The sequence below is a fragment of the Struthio camelus genome, chromosome 1, assembly GCF_040807025.1.
Source record: "Struthio camelus isolate bStrCam1 chromosome 1, bStrCam1.hap1, whole genome shotgun sequence".
Lineage (NCBI taxonomy): Eukaryota > Metazoa > Chordata > Aves > Struthioniformes > Struthionidae > Struthio > Struthio camelus.
In genome coordinates this window covers 154,128,388-154,142,988 of record NC_090942.1, presented here as the reverse complement: position 1 = coordinate 154,142,988, position 14,601 = coordinate 154,128,388, and the positions used below count along the sequence as shown (strand labels likewise).

The window sequence follows — 14,601 nt, the reverse complement described above, 5'->3', positions numbered from 1 at the left end:
TAACTAAATTTACATATTTGGTATTTACAAATAAAATGTGTTCACAGTCTTAAGAAATACAATGCAAGAGCCATTCAAATACAACCCTTTTTTGCCCCTGCAAGTCATTATGAATTCATAGAGTCTAAATAATCCTCGTATGAGAATTATTTAAATACTGATATAGCACTGCTATAGCAGATAAGTCTCCTACTAACTCAAATGAGTGGGAAATTAGCAGCAAAACTGAACTGTGTGAAAATACTTAATTGGCGGTAGCTGATAACACTGTTCATAGGCCATAAACTCAAAACTAAACATTGTTATTTTCAGCAACAGAGGAAGTCAAGACAACTCCAAAGGTGTTAAACTTTTGATTTTCACAAAGTCCTATACTAGGGCGTGACTTAACTTTGCTGTGTACTGCAATACTCAAACACCCTTTGCTCTGGCATCATTTCTGCTATGTTTTAGTACAAAGGCAAACTGCCAGCAACAGCGTTTTGGCAGGACAGCAACATTGAGAAGAAACAATCCAAAGGAGGATACCCTCTTCCCAAAGCAAACTTCAAGAAATACAGCCATGTCATGCAATGCCTGATCCCTGTACACTTTCCAGATGGAATTTATTTGTATGCAGCAAAAGGAGAAAAGCAGTCTTATCACACCTCCAACAGGGATACTCAGATGTGGAAATAAAAGTTAGGAGCATACTACGTAGGTAATCAGGTAAGGAAAGTTTGCTCCTAATTCCTGCTACCACTCTTAAATCTTATCTCCTTTTGTACCAAGCCTAAAGCGATCATAGGTCATTCCTCCCCTGTTAATTCAGGAAGCTAAATAATTGCATCAAACCAGATTTGGTCCATGTACACCATTTGAAGAACTTGCCTGGCTGACATTTTTGAAGTGCACACCTTGCTAATCTAATCTCATTGGATGACTAAATTCTGTCCCTCGGTGACTTCATTCTGTTGTAAAGGCCGTAGTAATAAAATAGCCATAAAATCCCTCTTATTCCGAGACCTCCCAAGGCAAGAGAGCACATACCTCACTCTCCTCTAGGATCCAGGTGACTCCCCAGCACACTTCAGCTCTGCTCTGGTACTCTGCTGGGAGAGGAAGCTTTGCTATTAGCTTAAGAGAGTAGTGGAAGGCAGTAAGGAAAGCATGGCTTGCATCCTGCCTGCAACTGTTACAGCACACGGCAGAATGGTCCCAGCACTGGGGAAAGGGAGGTAATACACGGCAAGCCTCAGGGAAATTCAGCCTGAAAATAATACTATTGTCATAAGATAGTGGCTATAATGCCAGTACACTTCCACATGTTGCTCTTTGAAAGATACCAACATACACACTTCTAGCAATCAGAATTACAACAAAATACAGTACAGACTACAGCCGAAACAGAAGTCCTGACTGTTACAATAGTGCAAGGACCTGCTGGTCCATCATACAATTCTAACTGCTGCTAAAATTCCAAAGTAGTTATTGAGCCTTCTACACTGTAAGGTTTTCCTTAAGTCCTAGTCACTGCAAGTCCACTGAATTGTAACTGCATAAAATGAACAAGCTAAATTACATGACAAAAAACAAGTCAGTACTACTTAGATTGCTTTTAACTGAATTTATTTAAATAGGATAAGGCTACTTAAAAGACAACTCTTTACATACAAAATGTACATTACGTTAAAGTTTGCTGTACTCAAGTACAAAAACTGCACAAGTGTTTAGTAAAAGGGAAACAGCACACAGTATTTCAAAACACACATTCTTACCATTTTACAGCATTCAAGGAGTGCCTTTGATGTCATAACAGTGAATGGAGAACTGTCAGTAACGATTAGGCTACAGTTTTCAGTTTCAATACTAAATATTTAAAGTGTAAACAAGCCTTCAGCTCACTACTGACAGCATCTTTTAGTGGGTTAACTAGGCAAACGTTGGGATTTCTTCAAATTTGAAGTTCATTCAGAAGTGAATATTTTTTTAAACCAAGTCTGGAAGCATTCTTATTCTTTACCTCCTATACCTAAAACAGATCTAAACTGGCTTCATCCTTAGCCACTGAAATTTAAGAAAAATGTTTTCATCAACTCAACCGGATTCCTGCTGCATATGGTACTAGCAATAATCCAGCTGAAACCCATTCAGAAAACCAATGTTTACCTTAAAGGATCACAGGACGGGAAGGTAAAGATTTTTTTAGAGTGCGACTACATACACTAATATTCCTCTTCCTCTCCAACCTTCAGTTAGTGAAAAAAGCACTGACTTTCGTTCCACATGTTTTCCCCATATTTTATAAGCATGATTGTAACAAGGAAAACAAGCAAGCTACACAGGCACATTTTTACACTTATGCATGTATAAAATAGGCCCGTGTATATAAAAGAACATGGCACTAATCCATTCATTACTTCCTCTCCAAGATTCATTTCAGACAGTCTAATAATATGCTTCCATCTGTGCACTTCTTATTTCACATGACAATAAGAGAAACTTCAATTTGAAGTAAAGCTGTTACATAGTTCATCTCTTATTACCAACCTAACCTAACTGTAAATTCTACGCTCCTGTTCTTTGTAACAAAACGGAAAAATTTGGTCTCAGACTGTCTGGTCAGCTGAATGGTCTGCCTCTTCATTTAAATTAAGTACCTTTTTGATGCCAAGAAGCCTGTTGAGATCACTCTGAATCTCAATAACTATTTTAGCCATTTAACCAAAAGTGGATCAAAACTGAATCTTACTGAAAACAAAAAATATTTATATGTGTGATTTGTAGAGACATGCAGGAGATGAACTATAATAACCTTGAGAACTAAAAGCAGGGGATTTTAGTATATTGTAACACTACCACCTTTTAAGGAGGGAATGAACTACTTTGTGTACAATAGTGAACACTCTTCAGGTGACTGGTGATAATGACTCCAGGCTTACAACAGGGAAATTTTAAACTTGTTAAAACTTCACAGCAATCTGAATCCCTGTAAGGTTTAAAAAGAAGTGAACTAAACTGTTCAAATATGACTTATCTAATTGAAAATATGGAAGTAACATTTATGTTTTGAGCACCATTTGCTACTTCATGGCCATGTAACATGCTGGATTTTCTTCTTTGCTTCTGTAGGCTTTAGGTCATTCTGGAATAGAAGATAACATACAACTACCGTTAGGTGTGTTACGTCAACTTGAAGTTAGTAGTTAACTGCAATACTCAAATTTTGTATTGACTATTGATATACTTAGCTATATGCTACTGCAGTAGCTTTCTAATGCCATCTTGTGGAGAAAGTTAAAATATCAGAGTTTCTCTAGAGAGGACAGAAATAAAGGCCAACAAATTTAACTGTCTGCAAATCAGGGTGGTTTTTTTTTTTTTTGGTCTTTTCTTAGTCCTAGAATCAGTTATGCAAAAGTATCTTTCAATAAGAAAATCATGCAGCTTAGAAACAGATACATACCGGAGTTTCAAAATTCACACTTTTAAAAGTTATTTCCGATTGCCTTCTCAAAACACTTAAAAGGGAAAAATAAAAATACTACTGAGACACCAATTTACTTTTGTCAAATAGCAAAAAGAGAGAGAAGGAAAAAAAAAGTAGGTCTTCCTTTGTAATGACCTATATAAAAATGCAAAACAATTGCTTAACCCTCAGATGAATGCGTATTTAAAGAAAAAAAAAAACACACACAAACACTAAATCAAGCTCAAATTAAAACAACTGGAGATTTGAAGTGGTGAAACAACTACCTTCTACCTTCCACCATGCAAACCAAGAAAAACCTGGGAAATTAGAGCTTTAATTGTTCAGACATGCAGAGCAAAGACAGACGCACAAGTTTTACAGTATATTCTCAAACAGCGGTTTGGGGAAGGGTGTTCTAGAAATTTACTGACACTAATAATATTCTTGAGAATTTTAAGTGTAAGGTCTATTTGCAGCAGTCCAGTGGATCTCAACCACTGAAAGGTTGTAGGGAGTTAGACTTGAAGACCACAAGGATAATCCAGTATTAGCCTAACAACTTCAGATTTTCTTGAAAGCTAAAAAATAATCACTTGTCTGAGGTGGCAATCGTCATTACTGTCATTATACTAAAAATATATTGGCCTTTACATTCTAGAAACATCTGCCAAGTGCACCGATGCTTTCTGGCTGCATCAATTACTATCCAATACCCCATTCTTTAATTATAGACAGTAAAGTAACATTCATTCATTCCACTATGGTCTAATTCAACACATTTGCCTAACTTCAAATCTGTTTGAACCAAGGCATATGACTAAACATATCTGTATTAACTTGAACAACATAAATTGTGGCTAAGATAAAAAGTCAAGTGCTAGAGATCTTGAATCTCAAATACTGGTTATATATATTTAAAAATGTTCATTACGTCTACAAAACACTTAAATGAACTATAAAGAACCTTTATGTTATACATTAATCAAGTTTCAAAAGCTCTGCAGGTTTTGATCTGGCCAATACTTAGAAAAGTTCTAAGTATTAAAATAGTGATATTTATAGTAGGAAACAACTCTCCAGGGTAAATTTGATTCAGAGCCTCAGCCATGATTTTTGGAAAGGTTGTTCTGAAGGACAGCTCTAACAAGTATAGGTGTTTAGGTACTTACTTTTAATACAAGTCTGAAAGAACTCATCAATCTGTGCAATAAGGACATTACTCGCATTCTTTCATGAAAGGATTTGAGAGAGATGAATGGAAAGCACTACATGAGCCAATATTAAGAGAACAACTGAAGTTAGGTCTGGTGTCCTGAGAAAATTTCAATTAATGTAATTGCACACTGTATCCAGGACTCCCCCTGCAGTTGTACTTAGAACAGATGTTTCTATTTCCTCCTTTGAGGCCCTGTTTTATTCTAAAAAAAAAAAAAAAAAAAAAAAAAATCTACATTTCAATGTACATGTGAAACAGCCCCTGTATTAATGTAGAATACGTTTATATCATGAAGGAACACAACACAAATATAAAGTCTATCCCTACCTCACAGCATGTCTCAAAGAGGAGATGGTCCACTATTTGGCTCTGCTCCTTGCACATCGACAAGCTCTTAAAGACTAATCACACCTTTGTCAAAATTCAGAACCATTACTGTATTTTCCTCCTCAACTTGCAACTGCGTTCAGCACTATTACCTACACTTTCAAAGTTTTTTCCTTCTGAGGTCACAACTCAGTCCTGCCTAAGTTCTTCTCTCAGCACATCAGCCATATACTGTCCCCATCTGTGGTACAGGACTCTCCTCTACGTATTTTTTTTTTTTGTAGCTGAATCTAACTTGCAGAAAGGTAAACAGCTACTTTCCTCACGTTAACAGCTTGGTGATCAGCCTTCCTCCTTGAGAACAACTCCCTTCTGTTCAAGACCTCAGCGTGCACGCATCTCCTCATAGATGCCCACGTACCCATACAAAATTACTACGGCCGAAAAGGAGCACCCGACCTTTGCTTTCTCACTTCTCAACCGGTTTGTTGTTGTTCTGATTCAAACCCACAATCTGGGCAGCTTCCCACATTTTCAAACACAGTTCACACCTCTAGCTTGCAATTGTTCCTATGTAAGATTTAAAACAAATGATTCTTTTACTTTAAGAATATTTTCTACAACTCTCAGTATCAGTTGCTTCAGTTCCTGTAACATCTCTTTCCTCGCTTTGACAAATGAAAGCTTGTCCTACTCAACCATTCAAGTGTGACTGCTGCAAATGTTTATCGTTCCATCCTTTTCTTCCCTACCACAAAACAGACCACTTATTCTCACTTTAAGGCTGCACACACTCTTCTGTACTACGTGTCCTCTCTCATACCTACACAATAGGGTTATTTTATTTGTGCGTTGTTTGACTCTGCTACCTGCGCCACCTTTTATTACCTATTTATTCATTTTAAAACACATGTGTGTTTTCTACCAAGCTGCCTCTCTCCCACAGAGGCTTCCCATGAACAAGTACAAAGCATTTCTTCTCTTTCCTTCTAATCTCTTTCAAAACAGCTACTCTTTTGCCTGTTTCTAAATAAAGACTCTGTTATTACTCTAATACAAAATAATCTTGAAAACCATTACAAGTATTTACCTTGGGCTCCTGCAAGTTTCATTAAAAATAAGCTGCAAAACAAAACTCTGAACATACATACCGCCAAATCTGATTCTTCTTTTGGAACAGCTCTCTTTAATTTCACAACAGTAGTTCCAGCTACCGAGGACAAGGGGTACACCTTCAGACTAGCCAACACACTGCTATTAGTCTTTGAAATAGTGTTCTGCTTAGCCTCATTATTCCCAGTTTCCAGCTTAGCGTCCTCTGATAAACTGGAGGCTGAAATATACGTTGAGACATTCGAAGTAACTGATAGTCTTCTAACAGTATTGGTGGTGCTTCCAGCTGGGGGAGGTTTTAGGCGATCCGCAGCTCCATTCTCAGTCTTCTTCACTTTTATGCTTGTGCTTGTTGAACTGCCATCAAATACAATTAATGGCCGTTTCCTTAAACCTTCCACTGTCGTAACACTGAAAACACAAATTGTAAAACTCTTAGAAACACAAGCTAGCTGATCCAAAAATAGTATATCTGAGACCCAAGTAGCGAAAATGAATTCCATCTTGCCTGAAGTAAAAATATTTCAGCAACACGCTGTCCTTAAACTCTTTTAGCTGCTCCAATAGAAATTGCTTCAAAAATATCGGGGGTGGGGGGAGGGGGAGAGAGGTAACTTTCTAGGTAGACAACTACAGCTGTACAATCAGGGACTGTGAGCTTACATCACTGGAGATATTACAAAGTAAGACAAGAGATAAGAGTGAAGTATTTCAAAAGGTGAGTATTTGGGCAAACGTGAGCTGCCTTAACTGTAAGATAGGAACTGATGAACTGATGCTTCTAAATCTCCCTGACTCCACATTTTTTCACAATCATAATATTAAGATAGCCTAACAGTCTTTTAGACAAGGAGTGAAAACATTAAGTAAAAAAGCACACCCATCCTCAGAATAAGTTGTTGTTGAATCAGAGCTCTAAGCTGATTTAATGACTTTGAGTTTTGACTAGTTTACGCTCTTAAGCTTACATCTAGTCAGAGCTGACCAATTTTGTAACGTTTTATAAAAAAAGAACACTATCAAGCTAAATCAAAATAGTAGCGTCAAAAAACTGACTAAGCAGAAAAAAGGATAAAGCACAAAGTTGCCATAGAACTCTAAACTGGTATAGAGTGAGTTAAAAATGTGTTGCTCCAGAACGGCACAAATAAAGTCACTGGAATGTGCAGATTTAACTTAATGAATGATGCTTTTTTATTTGTCATATAATATCAATGTTTAGAAATTTCAGTTTTCAGTACATACTTACTGTTTAATCATCCATAGATTAAACACAGGAATAAACGTTGAACTATAACGTTCTCAACCGTGAAACGTACTAATTTCAAATTAACAAATGCATCTGACAATACTGGATGGTAGGTATCTCGACAGACTTTAAAAGAAACTGCAAGCATAGGCTGCGTTTGTCTGACTTGGAAAATTATTAGACTAATAGCTGCTGATAATCCTCACATATCAAAAAACAGGAATTACACATATCTGCCGTATAACTTCCATCAACCCAGGAGGCTTTTGAAAGAGGGGGAAAGAAAAAGAATAACAATTTAAGGGCTCACAAAGCAAGAGTTCAGCTCTTTTTCCAGTTTGCTTCTACATTACCACATTCTTTACAACAACGTATGTCACGCTATCCCATTTTTTCCCCCATTTGTTAAGTTCCCAGAAGTGATAGAGACGAGAAACCTTTGTTTGTCAGGAGTTCAGACGCAGCTCTGCTTTATGACTACAGTAGCTGCAGTTTCTAGGAGAGCTCCCACGAATGTCATTAACTTCCAAGACCAAGCACGTTCAGCCAGGCATAGACAAGGTTTCACTGAACAACAACATTATTTAACATAATCATTAAATTAACCTCACTTGAAAAAGCCTAAAAAAAAAAGATATATACTTCAAAAATGAAATGTGATACTTATTGCTCACTTTGGCTTTGTCCGAGAATTTATTCAACACATGACACTGACCATACTTCCCAACAGCCTTTTTTAACACCCTTTCCCTATGAACTATGTCAAACAAAAAAAATTGGCTTCATATGTTAAAGAAGCTGACTGAGAAAACATACGAAATCCTATCAAGGTATTCTTTTTTAAACATTCAGCTTGGTGAAGACTGGCAGTCAGAAACTAACAGCAATTCTAATAGGATTATTTGCTATCTATTCTAAACGTCATTTTAGGATCATAACACTTGGTACAAATGACAATATGCTACAGCACAGGTAGCATTTCAGACAAACACCTCAGGCAAGATACAAAAAAAAAAAAATGTGGATGCTGTACCATAAAGAATTGTCACATCTAATTTTTAGATAGGGGGCTCACAGAGCAGAAAGCAGAGCCTTGAATGTGACATTCTATTTCTTTACTTAAAGCACATGAAACTTCAGAGCTGGACTCACGTGAGCCAGCACTCTTCACTGGGAGGACACCGAACCTAGCTAAGAAAAGTTGAAAAGAACTGTTTTGAGATCTTTTCCCTTATTATAAAACACACACTCTGGGAAACCTAGATTTTAATGTGCATCTATATCCCAGAGGAATGCTCTAACCACCCCAGGGACCAGACTGAAGGGAACGCGCTCTCTAATCATCCTGTTTACTATGCACTTCACGGTAAAGAATGCAAGATTTACTAGATGAAGCAAAAGTTTCTTTACGTGAGTAATCTGGATTTTCACCATTTCACTGATTGCTCATGTTATCAGGATGGCCTGAGGTGGTACTGACTACCAGGACTAGCCAACAGAAAATGCCCCCGCAGTTCTTGCCTAGCCTAGCCTGGTACTAGCCTAGCCTGGTACAACTAAGAGGCATAAACCATCATCTATGACTTCAGATACTCAGTTGTGTTATTGAGGCATACAACATGTTATTGCAGCTCAGCTGACTCTTCTAGCTCCGAAACTCTTCTAGGACATGCCATCAATCAGCAACAGTAAAACTAAATACAATATTCAACACTGGGTTTTAAATTCCAGTGAAAAAAATTATGTTTTTACCTCCTATCTGCAACTATTAGATGCATGCAAACACACACTTACTGAGTTCTGTTGATAAATGCCCAAGTCTCACATTAATTTCAGCACACTTTGGAAAGCTATGCTTTCCACAGAGGAACTCCTCAGAAAGCTCCAACTATCCACATGGTGAAGCACCTTATTTAAATCCTAAACTGTATTAATAGCATGGTTAGTTCCAAGTTTTGACTTGCACATCACTTACAGACTCACAATACATAGAATTTTTTTTTTTTTTTTTAAAAACAAGAACGCCCAGTTCTACTTCCTCCTCTGCAAAATAGGATCAAGCTGACTTTGCTTTAATGGTGAATACAACTATGAGAAAAAGAATAATACCCTAATATCTAAAAAGATGACTGAAGTTCTTCAATTCTTCCCATGAATACATTTTAACTGAGGTTTTCTCTGTGCAATTTTTGATTACTAAAAGTGCTAAAATTCTCTTACCCAATTTCTCCAGGCTGTCTTACCCAATTACTCCCAATTCTCTTCAGTTAGTAATGCCAGTAGTAAACATAAAACCCAAAAATACCTCTCTAGAAAATATTTTGCCATCATATTTGCCAAGAAGAAAGGATACAATATAAGCAAACACAGTAACTGCTGGAAAATCTTAAAACTGTGTAACAATAGCCTGGTATGGTAGGTGTTAAATGCTAAGAGTAACTAGTAAAGAAAAGCAAACTCGTAAACTGAATAAACCTATTTTTACTTGCCACTTTCTCAGCAAATACTAAACAGGTTTTACTGTGACTGAGTTCTAGCATACCAAACTAGTAACTCCCATACAAACTCAGGGTGAAGCCATTCTCCCACCTAGAAATTTAGTGTGCATTTCTCAGACATTCCAACATTCCTGCTTGGTATCTTTGTTTCTCTGATTAAAAAAAAAAAAAAAAAAAAATCACTTTTGCAGCTATTTTACCCTATCAGTAGTGTCCTATTATTTGAACAATGACCTCATGCTTTTATCTTGAAGTAGCAAATTGTAAACACAAATACAAAAATACAGAGCTATTATAACCTTTTATGCACACGGGAAAAAAAAAAACCCTAACAAAACTGAACAACTCAGTGCCCTAGCCTTTGCTAAACAAGTCACTGCCAAAATTTGTTTAGCTCTTTCTGTGCTAGAGACTTCAATAAGACTAAAAAAGACTCATGAAATTAACAAGCTGTAATGGTGTGAAAGCATAATGACACTTTCTGTCCACCCTTCCTTTAGCATTTACTGCTAGAGCTCAGAATAGGCTGTCAGAAAGTTGCCACTGCACATTACATTTCAAAGTCAGTCTTGGCTGAGGGAGAGGGTTAGGAAGAGAAGAGACTCAGTAAAATAAAGTTCTGAGGAAGACTTTGCTTTCTGATCAGATACAAATGCAATGGTTTCAAATACAAGAGAGAAGGCTTGTGTGAGAAAGGAGATGCTGGATTTGACTTAGACACACAAAACTACTGCAGCATATACCACTACGCCAGCATGTATCAACCCTGTCAAGTGAGCAAGCATACATTATCCATTAATCCATTATACTAGGTCCAGTTTGGTTAAATATGCTACTGGTATTTTTCTTAAGCAATATTAATATGACTATTGTCTAACAATTATAATGTGACATCGAAAATTACAAAGAAGAAAAATTCATTACGTATCTTAAAAGCATTCATAAAAGAAAGTACTGTAAGTTAGATAACATTAATAAAATTTGGATAACAATAACAACAACAACAGAAGAAGTCAACTCCCCCTTTTTCCTGTCATTGTAGGAGCATGATCTGATGCTTTGACACAGAAGATCTGAACAGCACTCTCCATAAATGGTAACATGTCCAAAAATTGTACAGGTTTTATTAATCAGGCAGCTAAAGACTAAACTAAACGCATTTTCCTACATACCCCAGATCTATCCCACCAAAACCTGAATTACCTTTTATTCTCACTTTTCAATTCATTCTGCTGCCTTTTCTTTTCCATCATTTTTCCCCATCTACTTTTTGGCAAGTCACGCTGAGGCAGTGGTATAGCATGTTGAATATAGAGATCAGTGAGTCCATCTTTGTCCCTCTTTACATCATTTTCGACTGGAATATTCTTCTGTGGGGAAAGGGGGAAAAAAAGTTACTACTATTATGGTAAATTTAAAGCATAAGCAACTTAATGGCCTAATTTCATTTTCCAAAAGTCACTCTCAAGAAGTGTACAGGGCATATATCGCAGGGTTTTGGTAGCAGGGGCCACAGGTGTGATCTGCATGAGAGAAGACCATGAACCTTCCTGTAGCAGCCACAGCTGTGTCCAGCTGGCTCTAAAACCTGTGTGAGCAACCTATCAGGCACCAAAACTTCAAGCAGAGGAGCACACGGTCCCTCTGTTCAAACATACTTAAAGAAGCAGCTGCTAAAGGCAGACAACACAAAAGGACACACCTGAGGAGACACATGAGGAGATATGCAAAGAGATATCTGGAGATAATGGAGAAAGAAACCATTACAGACACAGTCTCCTGTGCTGCTTGTTGCTTCACCAAAGGAATTGAAAGGGACTGAGCATAACATGTGACAGAAACAAGGAGAGATGAAAGCAGGAAGTGGGGAGGAGAGGTGTTTGACTGAAGTTAAAGGCTGGGAAAGGGGGGACGAAAGGTCTTTCCAAGCATTTGTTAAATGGTTTCCTTTCTGCTGCTCCTTACTTTTTGCTCATTTTCCTCCACTGCTCCTTGCTTCTTACTCATTTGCTTCTGCTCCAGCATGGGTGGCCCACGGGCCACAGTCCCTTCAGGAGCGTCCCTGAGCCAGCATGGGTCCTCCACAAGCCGTAGTCCTTTCGGAGACGTACCTCCTCCTCTGGCAAGGAGCACCTTCCGTGAGCGTGTCTCCAGCTGTGGCCCCAGAAATATCACCTTCCACACACCTCACCACTTTTGTTATCTGCAAGTGTATCTCTTCAGAGATCTTCTCGTGTGTCACCTCCTGTGCGTCCCTTTGTGTCTCCTGCTCCTAGTGGCTGACGCTCCCTCCTTCTTAAATATGTTTGAGCAGAGGCACCATTTGTTTCTCTGACTGGTTGAGGCTTTGGAACGCAGTGGCTGTTATCATTTTTTCTCAAGTTGGCTGAACCAAGCTGTGATTGGTACAAGGCAGTTCATGGCCTCCACCCACACAGGTCACTTCTGTAGCCCCCCGCTACTGAAATCTTGCAATTTATGCCCAGTATAAGCAGTTAATAAACAAAGTCTTTAGATTACTATGCACATACTGTTCATGACTGATGGTTTAGTACACTCTTAAACACACCTTCCAACTACAATGTCAGAGCCCTCCACCATGCTCCTAAAAATAGGCAACTAGAACACACTGCAGTTCAAGCTTCCAGATGCAGAGATTTGCTTCTCCAGTTCCCAAAGCATACGTAGCTCTTATCAGAGCTAAGAGAGATTCGTAGTAACTATCAGTAACAACAGAATTTCAGTTTTCGTTCTAATCACATATAAGGTTAGGAAAGCAAACTCTTTTGGTACTTGCTGCCAAATTTATTAAAAAGGAAAAAAAAAAAACCTACCGTCCTGCACACTAGAAGTCACTGATAGTAGACCAAATCCAGCAGCTGCTGGATTTGGCAACAGCATCATTATTTCATGATGGCTGAAATGGGCTTGAAACCTGTACACTTTTGTATACGTAAGCCACATGTACAAGAGTATGCAAAAATTCAGTGAGCTAACACAAAAACCTAAAATATAGGTTGCCATTTGTTTTGTGCACTTCCGTTTCCAAATAAGGCAGCAGCAAGTATTTTAAATCACATCAGCTGAAACTAGATATGGTCCAAAACTAGCTACAAAACCACATATTCCAGTCGTGCAGAGCTAAACACTAGCTTGATAGATTACCCAAGCTGTATTTCCTTTAATTCATCAGGTGAACCTGGACCCACTTTAACAAAAGAGACATCATCCTTCCACAGATAGTTCTGCTGAACGTGAACACTGTCTCACAGACATGTCAGCTTGGGTAAATTACTTGTACAGCCACACCAGTGGTGCTCAAATACTGTCCCTTTGCAAAACCCTGAGACACTGCTCAGGGCAGTTGCAAGCCTCCTTCAAGAAAGGACCCAGCGTACAGAAGATGACATTTTGTTTGTTTGTTGTGGGGGGGAGGGCTTTTTGTTTACCCCTTAAATGCAGTATAAGCATTGAAAACTACAGAAAAACTGGAAAAGAGCGAGCTATAAAGGTGATGGAGTGGAAGGGGGGCGTTTCCCTGCAGAGGGAAGAAGAGGCGGAAAAACAAACACAGCGGGTCTAACACGGGGGACGAGTCATAAAAACCGAGAGGGCCGGAAATTTCGGGAGGCCTCCGACCCCCCCCCCCCAACCTCCCCCCAAGCAGGGCCAGGCGCCAGGCTCCCTCCTCCCCCGGCTCGGGTGAACGGCGCCGGGCCCGGCTGGCTCCCAGGCGGCGCCCCGGCGCACCTGCTCCAGCGTGAGCAGCAGGAACTCCTCCGAGAGCAACTCCGGGTGCAGCAACAGCAGCTCCGCGTCCGGGCGCCCCGTCCCCCGCTCCTCCTCCTCCTCGCCACCGCCGCCCACCCGGCCCCTTCCCCGCGCCGCCATCTTCTTCCCCCGGCGACCCCCTTCCGGCCTCCCACAATGCCGCGAGGCGGGGAGGGGGAGGGGAGGAGGGGGAGGAGGGACTCGCGCTGGAAGTGACGTGAGGAGCAGGGACGTGGGGAGCAGTGACGTCAGGCCGCCGCTGGGCACGGTGTGGGGACGAAGGAGGCGGCGTAGGCCGTAGGAGCGCCTCGGGGGAAGGCGGCTTTTTCGAGAGCACGCTGTTGGGAGTTTGTTCTCTTTGCCTCTATGCAACTCCATCGCTGCCTGATGTAATAATTGAAAGATTTACTGTGGGAAAGTGCAAGCGAGGTGAAGTCCTACCCGCCTTTCCACTGTCTAAAAATCAGGAAAAGTCCGTAAATGGCAACTAATTCTTTTAAGATTTTAGTGTAGGATAATCGCTGCTGACAAGTGAAACACTAGTAGAATATGCGTAACCTTTTGGGGGGGTGGGTGGGTGGGTGGAGGACCTCAGCAGTCTGATGCTTCCCAGTGAAGCAATTTGGACTGTTTCCAGTCTAAGACGTCACCAGGTGGAGAGAGAGACTAGTTGGCAGGAAGAGATAAATTAGTACAGAAAATGGAAAGACATACAAAAATGTGAATGCAAAAACAGATCCTGCTCTTACTTGGCTTCTGCTCCAAACTTTATTTTAGTGTTTTATGTATGCGATGTCTGTCTGCTATAAATTGCAGAAATAAGGCTGGAAACAGAAGAGAAATTGAAGTCTTGGACTTCTAAGTTACTTCATCATAACACCTAAAGGATGCTGTAGAGAGTGACAGTATAATAGCTAGCATGCTTACTTGCCTCGCAAAGCCTACAATAATAATAACAGCTCTGCGCTTGAGAACT

The 14,601-nt window shown here is 39.6% G+C and overlaps 1 protein-coding gene across 1 annotated transcript; it reads right to left on the bottom strand.

Moving 5' to 3' along the window:
• Nucleotides 1-1,592: 1,592 nt before the first annotated feature.
• Nucleotides 1,593-13,771, bottom strand: C1H2orf49 (chromosome 1 C2orf49 homolog). Its single transcript, XM_068925367.1, has 4 exons — nt 13,605-13,771; nt 11,058-11,224; nt 6,146-6,518; nt 1,593-3,124 (listed from the first exon to the last, which is right to left on the bottom strand). The coding sequence occupies exons 1-4, from the start codon at nt 13,743-13,745 to the stop codon at nt 3,068-3,070; spliced, it is 738 nt and encodes a 245-aa protein (XP_068781468.1). The 5' UTR covers nt 13,746-13,771; the 3' UTR covers nt 1,593-3,067.
• Nucleotides 13,772-14,601: the final 830 nt, after the last annotated feature.